This window comes from Sphaeramia orbicularis, chromosome 3 (assembly GCF_902148855.1).
Source record: "Sphaeramia orbicularis chromosome 3, fSphaOr1.1, whole genome shotgun sequence".
In the NCBI taxonomy this organism is placed as follows: Eukaryota; Metazoa; Chordata; class Actinopteri; order Kurtiformes; family Apogonidae; genus Sphaeramia; species Sphaeramia orbicularis.
Genome location: NC_043959.1, coordinates 47,257,574 through 47,281,176, shown reverse-complemented (window position 1 = coordinate 47,281,176; position 23,603 = coordinate 47,257,574). Strand labels below are relative to the sequence as shown.

The 23,603-nt window shown below is 37.9% G+C and overlaps 1 protein-coding gene across 4 annotated transcripts in view; it reads right to left on the bottom strand.

The window, feature by feature from the left end:
• Window positions 1–3,318: 3,318 nt before the first annotated feature.
• The window catches only part of tcf12 (transcription factor 12), a 79,041-nt gene continuing 58,756 nt past the window's right edge, over window positions 3,319–23,603 (bottom strand). The window contains exons 9-21 of one of the 4 annotated variants that reach the window (XM_030162387.1): window positions 23,407–23,506; window positions 22,755–22,894; window positions 22,166–22,307; window positions 21,905–21,975; window positions 18,639–18,783; window positions 14,121–14,191; window positions 11,467–11,538; window positions 10,794–10,985; window positions 7,826–7,940; window positions 7,578–7,743; window positions 6,724–6,953; window positions 5,927–6,080; window positions 3,319–5,816 (exon numbers count right to left, since the gene is read on the bottom strand). In XM_030162387.1, coding sequence (XP_030018247.1) covers window positions 5,938–6,080; window positions 6,724–6,953; window positions 7,578–7,743; window positions 7,826–7,940; window positions 10,794–10,985; window positions 11,467–11,538; window positions 14,121–14,191; window positions 18,639–18,783; window positions 21,905–21,975; window positions 22,166–22,307; window positions 22,755–22,894; window positions 23,407–23,506 — 1,587 coding nt within the window. In that variant the 3' untranslated portion in view covers window positions 3,319–5,816; window positions 5,927–5,937. The remainder of the gene's footprint in view (window positions 5,817–5,926; window positions 6,081–6,723; window positions 6,954–7,577; window positions 7,744–7,825; window positions 7,941–10,793; window positions 10,986–11,466; window positions 11,539–14,120; window positions 14,192–18,638; window positions 18,784–21,904; window positions 21,976–22,165; window positions 22,308–22,754; window positions 22,895–23,406; window positions 23,507–23,603) is intronic. The other 3 variants (XM_030162404.1, XM_030162395.1, XM_030162413.1) reach the window with 3 other exon arrangements.

Genomic DNA, 23,603 nt, shown 5'->3' with positions numbered 1-23,603 from the left:
CAGTTTTTAATATAACAATTTCAGATGTGTCAAGTAAAAAAGTACAAATACTTTACTTACGTAGAAATTTTGGTTATCTATACTTCACTGGAGTAATTATTTTTCAGCTGACTTTTTACTTCTACTCCTTACACTTTCACCCAATTACCTGTACTTTCTACTCCTTACATTTTAAAAATTGCCTCATTACTCCTTATTTCATTTCAGTTTGTTTTCATTCTGGCGTGTTCAAATTTAAAAAAAACAAAACAAAACACACACACACAAAAAAACAACTATCCAAATAAATCGTGCCATCCGGATAGAGTGAATTTGATTGTGGTTGGATGAGAAATATAAACATATACCATTCCAACACTCTATTGGTTTGTACCTGCACATGATACAAATCATGTCACACTCCATCAAGGGCATAGGTAGTGAACTATAGGCCCCTGCAGCATGGCCTAAGCTTTTGTCCTATTGGGTTTTTTTTGTTTTTGTTTTTTTTAAATTTCTCCTTACATTTATTTTATACTTTAAGTAGTTTTGAAACCAGTACATTTACTCTTTTAATGAGTAAAAAGCTTGAGTTGATACTTCAACTTTTACAGAAGACTTTTTAAACCCCAGTATCTGTACTTCTGAGTAATAAATGTGAATACTTTTGACACCTGAACAATTTCTTGTTGATATCATTTATTATTAATCTATTATTAATTGTTCTTCGTTATAAAATATAACTAAGTGTACCAAGTTTTTTAGTCTTTCATCAGTATAATCAAATGAGCACAGGTGATCATACAAATATGAAAAAAATCCCCAACTTTCATACAACATAGCAGGTTAACACTGGCCACATCCATTTATGAAATGATTAAAATCTAATAGCTGATGTCAGTTATTAAGGCTGATCCAGTTGTTCTATGCTTCCATATAAAACAAACTGACAGTTGCTTTTCCAGCTACTCCATTGAGTCATAGTATATTTAACCCATAAAGACCCAAACCTCTGCCGTTGACCAAAACCATCTACTGATCCATAATGTTTAATAATTGCTGATCCTCTAATCTTATGAAAACACGTCAGTAATTAGTGTAAAATACAGTTTGTCATCTTTTCATGGTCATCAGATTTCACCCATTTGGACATTCAGAGGCTCCGTAGTTACCGTGGAAACAGTCACCTTCTACAACATTGATTCACCAGTAAAACCCATGGAGTTGGACCGATGACAATGGATGGACACACTGGGTTTGTGTTCTGTTAATGATATCTTTGCTGAAAAAGTCAACTTTACTCTGTGCTTTAATGAACATCTACAGGTTCAGTGTATTAAATATAGGAAAATACATGATTTACACTTAAAAAAAATGCATAAAGAAAAAAAGAAAGTTAATATTACAATCAATGGTAATAAATCACTTAAGAAAGGTTAAATATAGAGAAAAAAAATCATTAGGGAACTGGCACAAAAATAGCACTGGGTCTTTATGGGTTAAACAAATCACAAGTTCACTTTTCTGGTCATTCAGTACATGATACTCAAAGGTATTTTGACAACCACTGGAAAAAAATATCTCATATAATCCTCACTATGAATCACTTAAGTGGACATTATAAACATAATTCTTTATGCACGGTAAAGTTTGCCACTGCAGTGTAAACAGCAGTGTAGTGGAGGCCTAGTTGCCCCTTTGCCTTTGGAGTGGCCCACTGTTTTTGTTTGTGTACGCAGAGAGACTGTGCAGCAGCAGAGCCTTTAATCTGAGCTCTGTGCCACTGTGTTGGGTTACAGCAGCACACAATAAGAGCTCTGTTCTCTGTTGAGGTGCCACAGCTGGGACCTCTGGGCATGCTCAGTACACAGCTCCGTCTTGTCCTGATTAAGAGTGACTGCAGGCTTTCCAGTGGCAAATCAACCTAATTGACATGTACCAGAGATGCCAGAGCAGCACACACTTAGCTCCTTTGATTTCATCTTTTCCATTGTTGAGATTTTTGACAGAAAACACGCTGCAAAACCTTCAAGGAACCTAATTATCTGTACAGCAAAGTGATGAGCAGAAACTACCATGACGACAACCTGGTGAGGATCTGAGATGAGGCACCCAAAGTGAAGAAAACAAACTCGTTTCAGTGCAGCATGTGTGCAGAAAGTTGAAGGCAGATGATGGAACTGAAGAAGCAGGAGGAGCAGCAGGCTTTTTGGTCAGGCTTCAAGGGTGTGAGCCAAGGACTGTCAGCTGGCCCAGCAGCCATAACAGGAAGTCAGCCTTCAGTCATGGTGGTCCCACTCCTACAGAAAGCATGAACATCCACCATCACCACCAGCCCAATACACTTATATTTTCCCTCTTCAGAGAATATTGAAAGATGACAGCCATGATTTAGGTTGCATCACTGAGCTCACCGCAGACCGAACAGCAGTCAGCACTTTTCCTCAGAGTGTCACCTCCGTCAGAAAAACTGAAATGGGATTAGACCTCTCAGGATGTGATGAGTACTCTCATGCTCACATCTGCAGTGGGATAATTTTGTGCAGATGTACTGGGCCTAAGATTTACAGCCCAACAGTCCTCCAGGTTTAGAGCAGCATTTTCACAGCACTATTGGGATTCATTAACTTCAGTCACAGCACAAGTAGCAGATTGAGTACCGCAGCCGACAGCATTCATGAGAAAATACAGTTCAGGCTGGTACTCCTTTCCTCACAATGGTTGTATCCATTTATCTTCACTTCATCGGTTTTTAGATTAATTTCATACAGTTGGACTTACTGTGCACACAAATAGCAAGTGAAATCATCAATAAGTAAAATAACATTAAATTAAAAAAAAAAATCCTGGTATTTATTATTTCTTTTTGGCGACAATCACTTTCACACACAATTGCCGCCTCCTTTTTCTTAATTCTGCATACATGTTAATATCTGAAATGGGAAAAAATAGGATCACAGCACATGTACGGTACGCTGCTATCACACTTTATTAAAAAATAGAAACATATATTCATAATACTTTTCATACAGACTACAATGGTCCACTGGTATTACTTTCAAAAATGAGTTACATACTATAAAACACTCATTTGGCCTAAATCCACTGTAGAAATGTCTCAGAACACAAAAAATTATAAACAATAGGATTAACCTAAATGAAGCCCCCTGTCTCAGAGCTCATCCTGCTTGACTCTTCCTCTGTCCTATATTCTCTCTTTTTTTTTTTTTTTTTAATATAAAACAAAAACTGCATGGAGAGGAGAAAATGTGAATATGGAGAAGAAACAGAAACAAATGTCTTTGCTCAGTGAGAGAAATAAATGCACATACAATTGAGTTTAAAAAAAGATGGCACATTTATTGCAACATAAATGTTATATACATTGTTTTTTTTTCTGTTGAAAAAGACAGAAAATTCAAATTCTCGTTGCCGCTTTTTTTGATGTGCATCGACAATACCTTTTGACACAAGAACAAATCTGTTATCAATCAACAACGGAGACTGAAGAATTATGGAGGTCGCACTTTTAGGAATCTGGAGCTCGTACAAAGCCTTTTAAATACTAGACTACGAGCAACAATTGATCTATGTTCTTGAGATACCCTTTGTAAATTTCTGGTAATAATGGACAGGTCATGGTAAATAACCGTACATTTTACTATCTAATATAGTAAAATAAAGTAAGAAACTTTTTACTCAAAACTTTTGCTTTCAAAAATCTAGAAAGAGTAATATTTAGACTTCAAGAAATATTCTTACAGTATTATTGTATAAAAGACTAACTACAGTGAAAAATAAGCCAAATGTTTTTTTTTTCCTTTTGATTTTCTTTTTTTTCATATACTATACAAGGGAAAGCATCTGGGAATACAGCAAAGTCTAACTTGGCAAACAGAGGAGCAAAGAAATATAGGAGGAAGAGGAAATAACAAAAAAGAAGGGAAGAGAGCAGGAAGTGACATACGTTATAGCCTCAATCAAAGTCTGCCACATGAATACAAGTTTATGAATACTGAAATGAAGAACAAGGCCACATTCAGTCAGAGAATACACAAAAACTGTTTGGATTTCTTCACTAAAAGATATCAAATTGTATTTTTTTTAATGTAAACTCTTGGTGTGGCATCCATAATTCTAACTGGATTCCCTTTTTGTACAGAATACTCATTCTGAATGTGGCAGCCTTGTTTAAGGTGTAGATTATGATAGAAGACAATATACAAAGAAATAAATGGAATATAAAGCAAGTCTTAAGACCAAAGACTTAATAAAGGAGAAAATGTAAAGCATGCACACTGATATGGAAAACAAAATAAAGCCATGATCATGTCTTTAAACATAAACGAGAAATCTGTTAACTGCTTTTGTTCATTACTGTGCTACACTTCAACCAATCCAACTATTTTTGATATCCAACAAAATCCATGAAATATCTGTACTGAGTAAATCACTGCTTGGATCGTTGAAAAATAACTTAGATGCTCTCTGTGCTAATTCAAAATGGACATTTATCTGCTGGAAGCCAAGAGAAAAAAATGACTTGTTACGACACAAATAAGCATAACTAAATTTTACTCAGAATAACTGCTTTTGAAATTTAATATTTTGAGAGAGTAACAGAAATATATGTGATATGTTCATCAGGCCAGGAGAAAGTGTGGTCGTCGTTTATACTACTTCTTCATTAAGCAATCTCTGATTAGCTGGTGGCGGAAAATGACAAAAACAAGCCACTTCTGCGCTGATATCAGGAGCATGTAATTGTCAGGCTAAACATAGACAAGAATCTGCAAAAATATGTCACTGCTTACATTAAACACTATATGGCAAAGGAACTGAAGGGCAGTGAAGTCCCCTTTTCCTCAGTTAAGACACTAAAATATGCAGGGAATGCTAAGGTTTGCAAATAGTTTGCTCTCTGTATTATCTCTGCTCACTACTGAGGAAAAAAACAACTAAATTTGAGCTTTCAGTAAAACTAGAGTTTGCCATTCACCTTTGTAGACAGCATATTTCAAACTAATGCAGTCGGGTCTATTATGTCGCTGCAGAACGTAAAAAATAAACTTGTGTGATTTCAGTCAGTAGCACAGAAACTGGTCTAAACTACAAAGAAAAAAACATAGGTAGTTTTGGTTACAGATGCGGCCAGTGGCAGAATTAATAAAATATAAATATAAATAATATATCTTTTCTTAAAATGGGGCGCTAGTGTGAATTTTCAGTTTGGTATAAATATGACTCTAAACTGGCCAATAAATTAATCTCAGTCTTTCCTTCTTAGTGCCCAAATATTTGTTCCCCTCATCGTGGACTTACCAGACTTGCCAGGGTGGAGTGCTCATTTTTAATGGTGACACTGGCAAACTATAGGTCAACTGAAAAGCTGCATACTTCTCTTTGAAATTACTTAACTTTCCCTTTAGACATACACTTTATCGCTCAATAACATAATAAATAGAAAAAAAAAGAAACAAACAAAAACAATTGCTGTTACAATGCATTCGTCAATTCAGTTTAGGCACAAGGCAATTTCCACATACAGTTGGAGGAGATTGCGAAGTCTCTGATTGTTCAGAAGCGACACACTTCTTGCAGACAGTGATATGTGCTTAAGATTTTTCTGTGGGGAAAAATTTGCAGATGGAAACTGATCACAGGGAGCTGGACTCTAGGCTCATCTTCAATCTTAGGATTGGATTGTGTTAGTCTTGTAGTTTTGCTTCAAGTGGTCTGTCTCCTCCAATTGGTGTCACAAACTGTGAGTCCTGTCTGTCACTGGGAAGCAAGGTCACCGACTCAAACCGGACAGAAATTATCTGCATCATTTTGATCTGAAGAGAGGAACAGAGAAATGCACTGATAAGACATGAGCACAAAGTAACAGAGCTTTAATTGTGTTTATTTAACTGCGTGTTGTCCACATTGCAGTGGGTGGGTGTACCTGTCTGCTGCTCAGAGGTGGCCCATGGGATTAGATGTGTCAGTCAGACCTGGATGGACCCCTGCGTGGGCTTGTTGAGCTTCACCGGAGCCTCCGGACACTTTTTCTTCCTCCCTTCTCTTAAGGCAGGCTGCTTTGGGGTTCAAATTCCTTTCTGTTGTTCCAGGGAGACAAAAAAAACACCTTTCATCAATTTTAACAAAAATAAACAGTCTTGACCATGTTTGTTTTTAAGACAAAAGTGAAAGAAGAACATAGTTTTCAATATTATTAAGTTTGTGAGCAAAACACACAGGAAAATCATCAGCTAGTCCATCAGTGCAATGCATTTAAATAGCTTCTAAACAGGTAAGGGTAGGCAAACCTGATCATTTTATGTCATAATTAACATCTTTTATATTCGTAGATTGTAGAGATTGTGATCTTTTTTACTGTCCTAGTCCGCTTTCCAAACTTCAGATGCTTTTAAGTATATATAGTGGAAATAGTTTGCATATGTGGATGACTGTGATTAAAATCATTGTGATCTGATCTTCTGGTCAGATCACCCACAATAACCCAAAGGCTTTTCATATTCTGGCTGAATGTTCATGATTGTCTGCTCCATTAGTTAATCTATTTGCTATAATTTCAAGTGCAACTCTCTTTACAACAGTTTTCTGATTTTAACAATATGCAAGTCAAATATATATATTTAAACTGTAAGACGACACCAATCAAAATTAATAAAGGATTAATACTGATGTAGCACTGACATTTCAGTCATGTAATGCTCACATAACATCACTGACACTGACCTCTAACTTGCTGCTCCAAGCTAAGTATGACAGCCACTGCCTGATGGAGGATGAGCAGCTTAGTCTGGGGCTTCTCGCTTTTCAGGTGCAGCTGGCACATGCGACCGAGCTCCTTGAAGGCCTCGTTGATGTCTCGCACCCTTAGGCGCTCACGGGCGTTGTTGGCCATCCTTCTCTCACGCTCGCGCTCAGCCTTCTGCTCTGGATTCAGATCCTCATCTTCAGTCATACTGAGGGAGAAAAAGGAAACACAACGGAGGTCAAGACTGTATTTGATGCAAGTATAAGTAAAATCCCCAAAAGCATTAAAAAAAGAGCGAATCTTCATCTTTAATATGTACGTACTAATAAAAGAAACTTCTTGGACTCTTGAATGACATTAGTCAAATAAAATTACAGCGTGTTGTTGGATGCAGGCCTGGCAGGTAATTTGGCAGGTTCATTTGTAATTATCTCATTAGGTACTGTGGATGTTGTTACACCTGGAAACTAATATTGTCTAAGAGTATTATATTGTTTTTTTTAATGGCGTTAATTCACACATTGTTGAGTTGATTTATGTGCTTTAAATGTGTTTATTAAGTTTTTATCTTTACAGTGCCCACATCATTTTTGTGATAATAACTTTCTGAAGTACCTCACATTCTGTGCAGCATATAAAACATGCTACGTAAGTTGTAACATTTTTGCTTTTTTTTTTTTTTTTTTACTATTAATAACATTTATTTGGGCATGTGAGATCATTTTCAGTACAAATAATAATTTTTCTCACATCTTACCACACCATTAGTTAAACCCAACTTTTCTCACCTCTGGTAAAAATTATCTTTGTGTGATTGTGTGTGTGTCCTTACCTTGTGCGTGTGCCTGGTCGAGGTGTCTTCATATCTCTTCTATCACTTTCATCATCTGATTTATCGTCGTTGGAAAGACTATCGTGCATGTCGTCCTTGTCCTGTTTTTCCACTTTTAGCTCCAGAGTGGGGGGAACCTGTCCACTCAGGGCTGCAGTAAGACCTGGTAGAGACAGTGGAAACGTTAAGCAAGATGCGACAATGACATATCAGCCATTTAATTTACACAATAAAAAGGTGCATCACACCTCTGAATGTTTCCACTTGGTGGTTGAGTTCTGTGCTTGATGTGGAGCCAGCACTGGGAAGGCCTCCGTGGCTGTTGTTCAGACTGGCAGCATCGTCAGCGTGGGCACCACCCTGCTGCAACACACATGGAGAGGACACTGTTAGATAATAAAGTAAAAAAGTTCAGTCTCTGTGTGTAAAACCGGACAAAACATCTAAATAAGACAAGAGCACTTGGCCAGTCCCATGTGTTTCAAACAAAAACAATAACCTGAGTATCTATAACTGTCAGTACACAAAGACAGTTTGATGGTAAATAAATTAGGGTTTATTTATTTTCATTTGTAAATCCCAAGTAATATTTCTGCGCACAGATGGAGATCTAAGTGTGTTTTGATGATTTAACTCACAGGTGCATGTTACATGGCTATATTTATCACTTTTAGAGGTTTTTTTTTACACAATTACTAAGATATATGTAATGATGACCATCAGCACAAACACAGCTTTATTTTTTGACAAGCTGTCATAAATCTGACAAACCAAGTGGTCCAATATAAAACATCTTGTCCCTTCCAGAGTGATAGGTTTAGTGTCATCAGAATGAGTGAACATGGTTTGAAACAGATGACTTGTGTCTTTGTTTTAAATGATGGATGTTTAGTTTTCATGTGTGAAGTCCAGACCGCCTCCACTTTTAATGTTAGGGTAGATCCAAATGTCTAGAGGTCACGTACATTTATAAAAGTAATACCAATTATTACAAATCAAAAAATTAATATTAACTGATTCAAAAGATGAATTTCACAATATCAACCAATTTTTTAAAACTGTATTTACAGTATTTTTGAAATTCTAATGATTGAGTTTTAGTCTATTTAAAAACCTGCAGAAACCCTATGTTCCAAATAATCACAATAACACAAAACAAAACTCAAAAAATGCATGTCTGTAACAACAACTATATTTAAAAAACATTCCAAAAAACTTTGAGAGCCCTCTTTATTTGTGATCCATTATGATTCACTGCTAACCACTGTGACATTCTCAGGCCTGGCTCTGTTAACCACAACTAAAACCATGTCTGCTTTTCGTGTTTTAAATAAGATAAAACCTTCTGTGTTCTGTTCCAAAAGATGTTGAGGTAAACCCACTCCACAGTCTGGCCATTTCCTTGTTATTTTGCCCATATTCATGTCGGAAAAAACGGCAAACTCCCACCGTGTTGTACCGCTAAGTCCCTCCTCACCACATGTTTTGAAGTTATTTGATTTGCCTTCTGAGAAGTAGGGAAAAGGCGGGGACGTCGTCACTGAGAGTTGAGGGTATCTCCCCCTTTTCTCATGGAATGTGATCCCCAGTCACTGTTGGCCTCTGTTAACCCCACCGCCCCAGGACCCTCCCCTTCCTCAGCACTACGCTAATCTTTGCTGTGCTCTCAACAGGTGTCCAAACAAGTCTTTGTCTGAAGGAGGAGGAGGGAGTCCAGAGCTCTGGCAAGAAAAGAACGCTGCCATTTTCATGGCTGGGCCTGATTACCATACAGCTGAGGAGCTCTATTTGGGTGGAGGCCGTGGGTTCAGACACACGTTTCCAACGATTCAGATTTCCTGGGTTGTTAAAAAGAAGTGATGAAAAGGGGTGGAAGGGGGTAGAGGGTGGGGCGTCAGCCAGAGTAAAAGCCTGTGGCTGTGCTGTGCTGAGGCTGGTGAGTCTGTCTGAGGGGACCTCTTCCCACACAGGAAGTACTGTGTTAGTGCAGACACAGTATGCTCTATCTCAGTCGCAGTCGGTCAACATCACTGCTACAACCCAGCTCTCTGTAACAAATACATCACACTGAACTCTTCTGACAACCAAAAACAGTCTTTTCAAAGGACAAAACAGCCTCGCTTTCAAGATCCAACAGCTACAGCATCAGTACAACATAACAGAGCCTTGTTACAAAGCTACAAATCTGAACAGCAAACTTATCCTCAGAAAAAGAGACTCAAGACCACAGAGCAGACAGTGACATAACGAGTCCTGATAAATGGCAGGAATAAAATACCGAGTAGCTGTGATGATCAAAGCAGCTAAATGTTTGTCTCTAAATTAAGTTCTCTGCGGCCCAAGTAAATATACAAACATCAGCACTAATGAAAACATTAAACAAATCAGACTTTTCTCCGTTTCCAAAACAACTGGACAGGATAATCTTTTTCAATGAAATGCAAATTTGTTTAATTATAGAGTTTCTCTCGTAAAGATAAACCAAGATCCATCTCAGGTCTGTATCTGATAGTAAAATCTTTCAGATGTTGATTATAGGGGACTACCTTGTTTCTGAACTTGGTTGAATACAGTATTTTTCCAAAATAAACCCAACTTTGCACCCGCATCAGAACCAATTCAACATGGATTTGTCCTGTTTTTATTCTTTTTGTTTTGTGACCCAAAGTATTTTTAAACACCTATGGATTGCAGTTGGATGAGCCACACCATTTTAATTTGCACTGCAGATGTGTTCAAATCTCTTGGCGCTTAAAAATGAAATACCTTGGATGGAGGATGGGTGAACACATCATGATTTATACTCAGACCTGCATTCCCCCATTTCTCAAGAGACTTCAACTTTAACTCTAACAGGACTGCAACACACACAAACATGTCCTACACCAAAGCACAACTCCACTCCATTAGGCCTGTTTTTCTCATTCCTCTTTCACTCTTGTGTATACAGCCGCTCTCCAGAGGAGGGTGAGCCTTCAGCCAGCCATTATACTTTTGGAAAATATGTCAGGAAAACTGTTAACTATTCTTCATGGAAAATGTCCAGCTTTTACATATGGCAGCTAACACATTTTGAACAGGTGGCCAAGATCCCAAAAGTTTGAAAAAGACATTAAAAAACTATGTAAATAGTGTATGTTTTGCTTCCCTTACATTCCGAATACCTTTTACCAAATCTTAAAAGCTACAAAAATTAAGATAGTTCTGTGGATTTACCATCGCTGCTGTCCGACTTGGAACCAACGCAGAGGCGGGGAAGTTTGCGCCAATAGCTGCTATTGGCCCATTTTGCGCCTGTCCCAGCAGACTGTGTATGTCGCTGGGCAGATTGGCGGTGGAGCCCACTGCATGGTTCCTCAGAACAAGGATTGCATCATCCAGTCTGTCCAGACGATCCTCCATTCGAGACTGAGAGGACCAGAGGGATTGGAGAGTGAGGGGTTAGGGAAAGACAGGAGAGAAGAAAAGAAGGACAGAGCAGCTTAGTATAAGCACATTAGGCCAAAATCTGAAAACACTGATTGTATGGTGTGGACTTAAAAAGAAAAAAAATCATCTTGAACATAAGATTAAGGCAATTCAAATGCAAGACCAACAGAGCCATTTCAGCTTGAGTTTTAAAAGTCAACAAATGCCTTCATTTGTGTTCAACAGTCAGATGAACTACAACCACTTGGAGCACTTCAACAATAAATTTTTGCATTTATGCCGATAACTACAAGCTGGAGTGGATAAAAAAAAAAAAATGACATGACAATATGGCAATAAATGCAAGAAAATCAAACATATTCCACTGTGAGGAATATCACTGCAAAGCTCATGAAAAAAGGAATGCAAAGATGCATGAGACACATAATGGATAAAGATGATATCTGAAGGGAAGGAGTACCTCGCAGACATCCTTTAAGAAAGACATGGCATCCTGGAGATGCTCATGTAACTGCTGATGAACTCTGTTTTTCTGGCAAAGTCAAATAAGAATAAGACAGGATTAAGAAAAAAGATCAGTATCTAAGAATACCAGAAACACACAATGAATAGAGAATGTTTATAAAAAGGCACAGAAGAAGGGCAGGATTTAGAGGAAAGCACACAGCTGCTGACTATTCACTTTGAAAAGATGAAAATGTGGTGTTGTTTGCACAATTAATAACCCCTGCTTCAAAACTGGTCTTTTCCCCCCAACTTTTGGTGTTAATGTTGTCTATATTTACCACAACGCACAAACTTTTTTTTAGATTTTTTACTCCAAATTCAGTGTTAATTACAATTTGATTAATTCTTTCAGCTTTGGTTGACCTTTCTCAGGCTTACAGGAATGTTTTATAGATTGTAAAAGTTTTTCGTTTTGCAGAAATGGAAAAAGAAAAATTAGACTAATGGAGATAAACGACTGCTGTTGATAACCCAAATAACCATATAAGTAATTTCATTTGCAACCTTGTTTTCTACAAACTCATGGGACTACAAAGTAGTCTCTGACTCATTCATAAAATCTAAGACTTTGTTAAATGAAAACTGAAAACAATGACCCACAGTCATCTGCGGTTCAGACTGAACATTAAGAGTTACTCATCTTTTCCACTGTGGCCCCCTGACTCTGAAACAGCCAGCCAAATGACATCAGACTGAGTAAATCAATATCCTCCTTTACCTTTGTCACCCCTGCATAAAACTCTCAACATACTGAAAGTATCACATCAAAAACTAAGAGCCTATTGTAACAATTAACACTGAAGACCTTAGTGTTTTTAGCTTACCGGCCGACAGGCCATAAGCTATTGTTGTCATGCGGCGTCCGTCGTTGTCGTCTGTTGTCGTCTGTTACAGAATTTTCAATCGTCTTCTTCTCTGAAACTACAACTCTGATTGACTTCAAACTTGGTATACAGCTTCTTTATGATCATGTCAACAAAAGTTAGTGAAATTATTTGGATCTGGATCTCATTCTGGATTTGGTGCGACTTTAAAAAATTTCCCCATTATAAGAGATAGGAAGTGAATCGATGCAATAACTCAGTAAATATAAATAATATCAACTTGAAATTTCTACAGTCCAGCCCTGATGGGGAGATGACCAAAACATAATGGCCACATGCTGATCAGGATCTTCTTCTGGATCCGGGAATTTATGGAAAATTTAACATGGGCTCTTATAGGGAAACATTTCAATCGTCTTCTTCTCCCAAACTACAGTTCTGATTGACTTCAAACTTGGTATACAGCTTCTTTATGATGATGTCAACACAAGGTATTGAAATTATTTCGATCCGTATCTGATTCTGGATTTGGTGCAACTTTGAAAAATTTACCCTTTCTAAGATAAAGGAAGTGGACTGATCCAATAAATCAGTAAGTATCAATGATGTCAACTTGGAATTTTAATTTTTTACAGACCTCATTGGAATATGACCAAAACATGGGCTATTTCTGTAATATAATACATACACATAACTGGGTGATAATAAATGGCATCTGGATACATTTCCCAAAGCTTTTAATTTGGCCAGTAAGCTACAGGGCCATTGGTCCTATTTTTCATTTATGTACCAGGTTATCTTTTATTTCAAAATTCAAACCTTTTCCTCAAATTTCTAGAATTCCCTGTATATCTGATGTCCACAAATAAATAGATAGGTGTTTATTATTTAAATAAATGGTTTGAAATCCATCTGTCATGATCTGAATATAACTTATATATCATATGTTACATTCTGACGATGTATACTATTGTACTGGCAAATAAGAACGTTGTTGCTACTGTAGCTTATGCAAGTCAATTAACACTGAACTGGATGACATACCAGGCATAGCAAATGCTTACAGTCACACTATGCCATACCTTCTTCCTTGCTCACTGTAACCCATGCTCTGCTACACTGTTATGAACATTTCTCTGCTTGCTCCAAACACAATGAAAACTGATTACATGATTAACTAATTTTTAGATTTTTTTATTCTGAAAGAACACAAATATGGGCACTAGTCTGGAAACACAAATATTTAACTATACTGACGTTCCTTTTTCTATACATACCCAGACCTGGAAATGACTAAAATATTTTCCCTACTGTTTCAGAGCCCTTTTTACTTGCGTGCAGGACTTTCTGTTTGTTTGTTGGCTATCAAAGTTTAAAGCTGGAGGCAGAGTGGGAGGCAACACGTAAAATGTGAGTGCATGGCATGTGCATCAGGTAGTATGCTGGATGAAAGGTGATCCGTAGCTTTGGTCACATGGCAGCAAAGGAATCCCAGAGAAGTGGTTGAGACAGCTGCCGTCCCCACGCCAGCCCCTTAACTAAACCCAACCCCCAACTGTCATCTCTGTCCTGGCCCACGGAGTAGAGGACAGATGGCAAGTCCCGAGGGACAGGTATTGTTCGGTTTGGTTATCCGTCTACCCCCACCTTTCTCAGCAAAAACATTTGTCATACAGGAATCTCCACGTAATGCTAGTTCAGTCCGTCATGGATAACTTCATCTAAAGTGCACATCCATCATACACTGCAGTCTCTGGCAGGAGGAGGCGGATGGGGAGCTTACCAGTGAGTGGAGGGAGTTCTCGTAATTCGGTGAGGAGGGGGTCTGTCCACCAGCACGGGGCCATTGGTTACCTGATGAATACAAGTGAAAGAGGTGTACTTGAGGTCAGTGTTACCAATCATCAGCTGATTCCGCTTCATATCAACATGTCTGGTCGCTCTATTCATCATTCCACCGACTACATAATCCAAAAGCTAACTGACACACACAATAACACATGGCTGTAACACACTGACATCCTGATTTTTTGGTTTCTTGTTGTTCTATATGAGGTATTTTTATCTTTTAGGACTCAACTGCATCACTTCCTGATGGCTGGACTGCATCCTGACACACAAGCCAGCGAAGGGATTGTCTAACGCCCACTTCCACCATGAAATATTCACTGTTTGCACATTAATAAGCAGAGCTAAGAAAAGCTGGAAGACAATATTAGCAATGATAAATCTGATTTTAACTTGTGTTTTCCTTCACATTGGATCCCAAGGTGACGAAAAATCCAGTGCAATTAAACATTACATGTGAACATTGCCTTGATCTGGGTCTAAACATGTTTTAAATCAGGTTCAAGTACATTAGTTGGTGCTGCTGACTTATCTTTTCATTTGTAATTCCTTTGAGTTTTACAGGATAAAAATCTGAAAAAGTCTGATTCCAATTGTTTCATTTTTATTTTATGCTGCAGTCAAATGTTTTATTTCAGAAATGATTTTTATTCTCAAGTAAAACATTTGATCAGGTAATCTAAATAAGGAAACATTTAGATACTCTACAGATTATAATTTACCTTTGTTTGGAAGAAGTTATCAATGAGCTTTGTACAATTTGCTTGAGCCAAAATGTTAAACAGGCCAATACAGGAAGGCAAATCAAGCTGATTTGATCTGCTGTAAATTAAGGAGAAGGAAAAGAATCCACATCTGCTCATCACATTTCCAGATACAGTACAATATTTCTTCGCTTTTTCTGAAGCACAATCATCTGAGTAACATCCCGGCCATGTGCAACAGGAGGCAATGTATCATGCAATCAAATAACCTTAATGGACTCTGACAATAATGAACCCTTCCAGGTTATTTACAGTATAGGGTGTCTGAGGGTCTTTCCAGCTCATGACTCTCATAGCTCTTCTGGTGTCTATTATGGTGGGTAGATGCCAAACTCAGCCCTCATTCTGGTAAATGGAGTTCACTGTAGCCTGATCTACATTGTGACTTTGTTTTGGTTATCTATCATTTAGGATGATTTTTGGATACTATGTTCCACCTCTTATAATAGAAAGAGAATGAAAAACACAGACCATGGTGAGAGGAATCATTTACAGCTGAAGGGCCTGGGGAAGGCTGACTGGGATCAAATTTTATTCATCCTTAATTTAAACAGTAATTTGAAAGCTACAAAGTGCAGAAAAACAGCATGAGTCTTCTCTGTGGTTTTATTCCATTTGCTTGTTTTTATAAATCATGGCTTATGTGGTCAGATCAAAGACATATTAAACCCCTGAGTGTAACACACTACAGTCACGCAGTGTGAGGATAAGCACCTTACTTTATTTTGTGACAAACACAAAAAACACACCTCCCGTAAACTTGAAAACTTTCTGAAAATAACATTTTCCATTGATTCACTCCTATTAAATGTCTCAGAAAACTTCAGTGGTACTTGGGTTTTCATGTTTCTCACGCACAGCCTTGAAAAAGCAGACTTTAATTAACTGACTATTAAAAGTGACTTTGGAAGAGGAAATGAAAAAGTCTCTGTTCTGCCTCAGCTTTCTCCCAGGTGAGTGAGACAGGAACTCCACATGAGCCTCTGCTGGCTGGCGGCAATGAAAAATTAGCCTGGGGCTCTGGTCCCCACGTGCACCAGAGAGGGCTAATTGAACAAACCAGTCTTGAGTAATGTGCTGTGTATTGGTGTAATCCTAATGATGAATGGATTTTGTGGTTAACATCAACAGCGAGCCAAATTTTGTGCCAATTTCAAAGTATTGTTCTTTTTCTAACTCCAGAAGTGCATTAAGCATGAAAAATTAGTGTAACAGTGTGATGCCTTTACTACAGTCCCTGTTGTCATTATTATGCAGGAACATTTATTATTTCTTATGCAGAACATAAAAGACATTAATTAAGGCTAAAAATCGTCACTGATTTCCTCAGTCAACTCATTTTCAATTCACAAGGGTCCACCACAATTTGATTCCTGTTTCATTTTCATTTAACTCAATGTCAATTCTGTTACCGATATTTCAGTTATACTAACTTTGCTTTTTGCTATTAATGCTGTAACTTGTACAACAAACCCTCTTAGCAGAAGTGTGCTCAAAGATATTAATGTTAATATTAAAATTTGTCCACAAAGAATGCCCTCATCAAACTAATCTAAAGATCGATTTGAATCTGAAAAATCTATTCATCCACTTTTCTGAACTGCTTAATCCTTGTGAGGGTCGTGGGGGTGCTGGGGCCTATCCCGGCTTGGATCTGAAAAATAATTTCTAAAACATATTTTGTGCGACATGGCATCTCTCAATCACAACAATGGCTGAAAATACCAGTGGCTGTGTGCTATTGTTACTACCTTTCACAAAAAAAACCTACACATGTGTACTATATGAACAAATGCACTGGAACACACTGAATTCAGGTTTTTCATTGCTAAGGGGGCTGGGCTACAAAAGGATCGATCTTGCAGTTAACTCACATCGTATTAAATGATGCATATTCAAGCTACATCATTTCATTCTTGTGAAAAAGTTTCAAGTAACATCAAATGTTAATGTTATCCTAACAAAGTCGATAAAATACAATTGATCATCACTGTTCAATCAATTACAGATTTCTTTAAAACTTGCCAACATAAACTATGACCGTACTGTTGTAGTGTCCTGTAAAGCAAAGTCTGACTGCTCTTCTAATGCTGTTGTTGTATTGTCAGGTGTGTCATGCTGCAATGTAAACAAGATAACAGAGGGGATCTCCCTATGTGAGGGTATCATAGTCTTCCTCATCAGCTGAGTCACAGCCACCCTCCCTCACCCACTGGCAGATAAATGAGGCCTTTTGCAGCCTGCTCTATGTGTGTGTTGTGGGGAACAGCTGTCCGTGGGGCAGGGCAACAGCTGAGGACGAGGGGGGCATACGTAGAGACAGCTGTCGCCACTCCATTACCACACATGACACAACTGCCCGGTTAAAAACAACACAGAGGGCTTTCCCGCACTGTCTCCCCTCATTCACTTTCCATTACGCCCTCACTCCTGTCAACATGTCTGAAAACCTCCATATCATTCTCACACATTTTTACTGTATGTGAAATCCAAGTGTATTAAAAACGAGTGTTCAACTGGCTCAACCAACTGGAGGCTGTGAAAAAAAAGATGTTATTTGATTACATTCCTGATTTTTTTCCCTCTACATTTGCTGCACTAAAAGATTTGAATAAAATTCAGAAACTGGTTTATCTGTCCATTCTACACAAAAAAGAGAGAAAAAAACAGCTGATGAAAAAACACAAACTGCCAAGCGCTTTTCTGGAAAAAAAAAAAGAAAGAATTATGTAACATTGATTCTACTTCCCAAGATTGTGTCTTATTATGAAGTAGGGTAAATGCTCTGACTCGCTATTATAAACCATAAAAAACCTGGACAGCTCTGCAAAAAGAAAAACAAAATATGAAAAGCCTTTCAACAGTGTAACTCAACACCCCATCAAATACAACTAAAGCTGCAACCTCCATGTTTTTCATTTACACTGTAATTCCAAGGCTTGCAATTAAAATTTCCATCATATAAAAAACACAATCTGAAACAAAACTGAAATGGTACTTAATACTTGTCAGTGCAGTCTATATTTACAACTACGGAGAAATACTCTCCTAAAGACCAGAGTCAAAACAAGTCTCTGATGTCACCATGAGTTTATCTCTGTCACCTATGAAAATAAAAGAAAATAAAGACTATGATGTGGGCACTGGAAAACCAGCAGCTCAATCTGGTGTAAAGCATCTCTTCTGGTTGAGATTAAAGGTTTACATTCTACATTTATTCAAAATGGTGTAAAAACTTCAAATACTTTTAATTGCTGTTGGGATGCAGCCTTATCCCAGACTAAACTTAGCTTTCTTTTAAAATGGATTATTGTAAAATGGCATTAACTGGCCTGTCATAGATAAAGCACAGAGAATGAGTAGAAAATGATTAGAGCAACTCCACAGCTAAAAGGGGTATTAAATTAAATTTAAAGGAAACTTTGCACACATCGCTCAGCTTTGGCTTTGATTAATCCAACTAATGCACTACACAGTAAAAGTAATTATACTATTTCAGTCTCAGCCATGGTCATGAAAGCACCTTTAATTAGCTTGTAGATTCCAGGTCAAGTTATAGGTCTAACACAAAACTGATGTGTCTGCCTCTTAGAAACACATTTAATAGAGTAGTTTCAGCTTTGCCTGCTGTCTGTGGCTGAAGTGAATAGTATGGGTGTATAAGATTGAGATCAAGACTGGTGAACTACCTGGCCTTCCAGATGGGGTGCCGGCAGCGGTCACCACAGTTCCTGCTGAGGCAGCACCTGCTGTGGCTGTCAGGGGTGAAGGAGAGCCTACAGGTGTCGACGGGTTTGATGGAAAACTACTGCTAGTATGGTCAGGTGAGTAAATCTGTGGGAGAAGAGAAAGAAAAACCATGAGTAACACAAAACGAGCAAGATTTAAAAGTACAAACTGCAGGTAGCCCTAAGGAATTAATCTCAGAATAGGACATTTAAAGCATCAAGAAAATTACCACCAGTTCAAATATATGTAGAAACTTTGTAAATGGTATTTATTTTGTTGTATTATGATGAGTCTGGAAACTTTAGAAGTAGTCACTTTATAATCATTAATAAAATTTGAACATTATAACTCTCAACTTTAAATACTGCCAAGACCCCAATAGTAACAGATATGAGACAAGCCTAGAATTAAGGATCACTGGTGTATTATTTTATATTATTTTTATCTATTATTACAGAGGAAAAACTGAAACTCATTCACTACATTTTCATTGCCTCCTTGTCTTTCTTAATGGTGACAGCACATTTGAGAGGAGATAAATACACTTCTGTTGGTAAATTAAGTTAACCTATTTTAAAACAATTCAGAATTCAAGGGCCAACGCTAAATTTGACTCTTAGGCGGATAAGCCACAATTGAGAGGTATCCTGGATTTTAATTACTACACATTTTAGAAAGTGTTACTGCAGAAACATACATCTTAAAGATATTTGTTTTGCATGAGCAAAGTTTTTCCCTTATAGAAAAACTTAGAGCCCGGGTCTCTCTAGATATTATTCCACTGTGACTTTAAAAAATACAAATGCCCAACCTGGAAACCATGTGAAGCCAAGAGAAGTAAATCTCCAGGGCTACGTTTCAGCCAGCAGCCAGATATTGTTGTAAACCATATATCAAAACCTGATATTCTCCAACTTTTATTTTTGTATCGTTCTAAATTTCCTAATATATACAAGCCTCTACGAAGAAGAATGCAACTGGAACAAATTCATTTGTTTTCTGCAAGATGCCACAAATTAAGTTTGACGTAGCTCAACTTTATTGCTGTGGTAAACAGTTCACCGTAGCTTTATTGTGTCAGTGAAGGGTTACACTGAGGTCACTGAGTTTTAGGATGACATGTCAATCACAAGGGAATGGGGAGATTACGTCTTCAGAACTTCCACTGGGATTTGATTTGTCTAAACAAATGCTGGATTAAATCACAAACACGTCCCTGCTTTTCCCCTTTAATAAGAGGATGTTGTACTATAATGGAACATGTCTCAGAGAACTCAGGGTATTAGTGGTGGATCCTCACTAATTAGCAGAAAAAACAGCAGATCTACAGAGATTTCTACTCCAAGTTAAGATCAAACTGAGCTTGCAGGAAACCGTTTGACTTCTGTGGGGATGATAGAATGCACTCATTATTAATAATCTCCTTATTCAATCTTGATCTCTGGGCTTTAGTTTTTCAATCAACTTGGAGTATCAGGATAGAGGTTTCACTGAAGTGTGTCACTGAGTGCAGAGGAGGAAGGATCCGCTGTTCTCCAAACAGAGAGATGCAATGGCTATTTATGATTATCTGCTCTCTGCGAGCACAGTGTTTCTTCCTGCTCAGCATTTTCACCACAGACAAGTAATTCAGTCAAAAACTAAGGATTAATAGTGTGGTCATAACTGTGCCAGAAGCCAATAAGAATCTAAACAAATCTCTCAACATTTCTAAGTTTCTCACAACCGACCACTTTATAAGCGTGACTTCTGACCCAACAATATATGACTTTCTATTCTTTTCACTCACTGGCGACTAACGGTACATTCAAAGTGAAACATGGCTCATTTTACTGGAATAAATGAAGCCCCGCCTCATCATCAGTTACGCTCCCCCAGGCGGCATGGGGCCAATAAGCACGGCCAATTTAAAAGGGTGGAGAACAAAAGCCCTACAAAGGGCGGCCCGTGGAGTTGAGCCACAGCAGTTATAAACTCCCCTGTGCCCCTGCCCAAACCACCCACCCCCACCCCAGTTCAACCGTGTCCATTTCACTCCAGCTTTGTCATGCTAATAGAATTGAGTCTGCAAATATAAAGGACTTAATTTGTTATTACCATCTCTAAACTCCATATTTTGGTTTAACACCACTAAGAAATATTCTTCCTAAATGTGCAGCTTTACCAAGAATGTGTGAAAATAAAATATGAAAAGATCTAATGTAAGTGAGTCAATTCACACATTATGCAATGTATCAAATACTTTTTATTGAAAACCTTATGAAATGACAAGGCCAAGACTTCTGAAAGTGACAATACTGTGTCTAAAATTGGATTTTAAAACTAAGTTTTATGTTATATTATATTGTTGAAGCAGACATATTCACAGAGGACGGATATTAAGTGATACACATTAATACAATAAGAAGTCAGAGGGAATTAGAGGTAAAACTCTTGAATAAGAATTGTCTTCATAATTCATGGTGTGGCAAAAAAGTCATGGTTTTGCTTATCACACCTCTTACTAGAGTGCTTTCTCAGTCATGGTCAATTTTAAACTTAAAGCTTCTCTTGCATGATAGCTTGTGATATGATGAGTCTTTACTGCCTTTATGTCCAGAGTAAAGAGTGAGTTTAATTGCATCTGATGCTCTATACATCAGTTAAAGGATTCACAAGAGGATACAAGACATTTTCTTATGCATCTCTGTGAGCTTCATCAAGTTTAACACGCAGTATGAAGCTTTATAAAAGGTCACAGATACTCAGGAACAGTTTTTCAAAATAAAGTGCTTCAGATCATTTTTAATGTAAGATTCTCCTTCTTGAATACATTTAGTTTAAGCCCACAATTATCCAGGCTTAAGCCCAAAAACAACTGCAAACATGCCCTCTGAGCTTTTTTTAATCAGGCTTCACTATAGCCCTTAATTCCCCAGCACGATTACTAAGGTCATCTTCTGTAGAAACAGAAATGGACCATTTTTACTTTTCTGAAAAAAAGTACAAAAATTATCTCAACTAACGACTACACAAAGGTTGGACATGGGAAAATCCAACATACTTGAGGCTTTCTGTGGAACTGAGAGCAAATGCTTATATCATATTTGTGCTATCCTGAATATAACATAGTATTTTATACGAGACAGTGACTCATGTCAGTGTTCAGACCCTGTATGAGTAAATTTATTTAGCGAGTATGATGAGCTAAAGCAATTTCATAGCTAAATGTTGGGCTGTGACTCACCGAGGCTAAAGCCTTGCCCAGTGCATCTCCAGTCTGTGAGCTTCCAGTGGCGTTCCCCCGATTTGCAGCAGCTAAGAAAACACAGAGGGAGGCTTTGTAACAGCAAACTCAGACAAATGAAGAGCGGTCACGGTACACAAAGCAGCTGTCCAACTGCCTGACTCAATACCTTTACAGAATGAATGTTCAGCAGTGAGTACATGTGGAACTTTCAATCAGTGATTCTGAGCAGGTAGTGAAATGGTTAAAATCATATCATACCCATAACCCCATCGGCTGTGTTGACGGATGGGGTGTGTGCTGCAGTAACGAATGGTGAAGTGCTGGTGTTGCTTCTGTGGAAGCTGGACATGGGAGGAAGACTGGCATTGATGTCTGGAGACACTGAGTGTGCGGGGTAATTCTGGAAGATAAAAAAAAAACAAAGACAGTCTATTTTAAGTCTCAAGCATGTACGTGTGTGAGAGAAAGAGAGAGGTTTTTTATTCTCTGAATTCTATATTCTCCTTTGACATCTCCCAGGACGTGATGAAGCAAAAAGTTATAGTGGAGGAGGGGCAGAGATAAAGAGAGGGCAGGCAGCATCTGCAGGCTCCCTGTGATGCCCAGCCAGCTGAAGCAGACAAGAACACATCAAACACTGACATAAAGAGGGTCAGCAGTGTCTTCACTGATAATAACCAGACAAAAACTCAAGACGCACACACCCACTGAGGCAGGAAAATTTACGAGCTGAAGCTTCAAATCAACAAACCTACATCTTTGAAGTGTGTCATAAATAAAGTTTTTCTAATCACTGATTTAGATTTTGTTCTCTTCATGTGCAGGTAAAATGAGACAAACAGCTTACCAAACGGTCGTGTGAGTGCAGGCTGCTGTAGTTTCCTGACTGTGGCATGTGAGATGAAGATCCTGCGAGCATTCCTCCATAGCCGGGCTGAGTGATCCCATTGGACGAATTCCACGGATCAGACGAACTGTGGGTACCGTCTAATCATAAAAAATTATAATTTTAGCACAAACTTAGTGGCAGGGTACCCTCAATCCCCATTTGACACGGTTTCACAGAAGGAGTAATGTTTCTTTTCTTTTTTTTCCTCTTTCTCTTGGGACTGAACATGACTCTCAATCTGAACACAGCTGAGATAACACAAGCCTAAAACCAACAATGAAGTCTCCTTTTGTCTAAATCAGGAAGTCTGTCATTGTGAAAGAAAAACTGCATAACGACTAAATATTATTTACAAGCTGCCTGACACAACATGACCTTCTTGGCAACATACAACAATATTGGATTTTACTCACAAATGATGATGACAAAATACCAAATTATATTCTTGTAAGTAAAAACAAAATGAGTTGAATGAAAAAAATTTGAGAGGACAAACTAAATTAATTTTGAATAGTAAAGGATAAAAACAATTACTTTCTATATATAAAAACTAAACAAAAGTAATAATATAATCCTTAACACTAAACATGTTGACTTGATGTAAACTCACCAAAAAAAGTGCTTGCAAACATACTGCTGGAGGGCTTAGGAGAGGAGTAGGAGGGCGAATCTCTGTTGAAGTCTTCTGAGTTTGGAGATGGTGCGTACACCTGCCATGAAGACATAAACGTTAGTAAGAGAGGATGAAGCTCACTTTATAATAAGCTGCTGTGGTGTCTAACAGTTTTTCATAGTGTAGAATAAAGG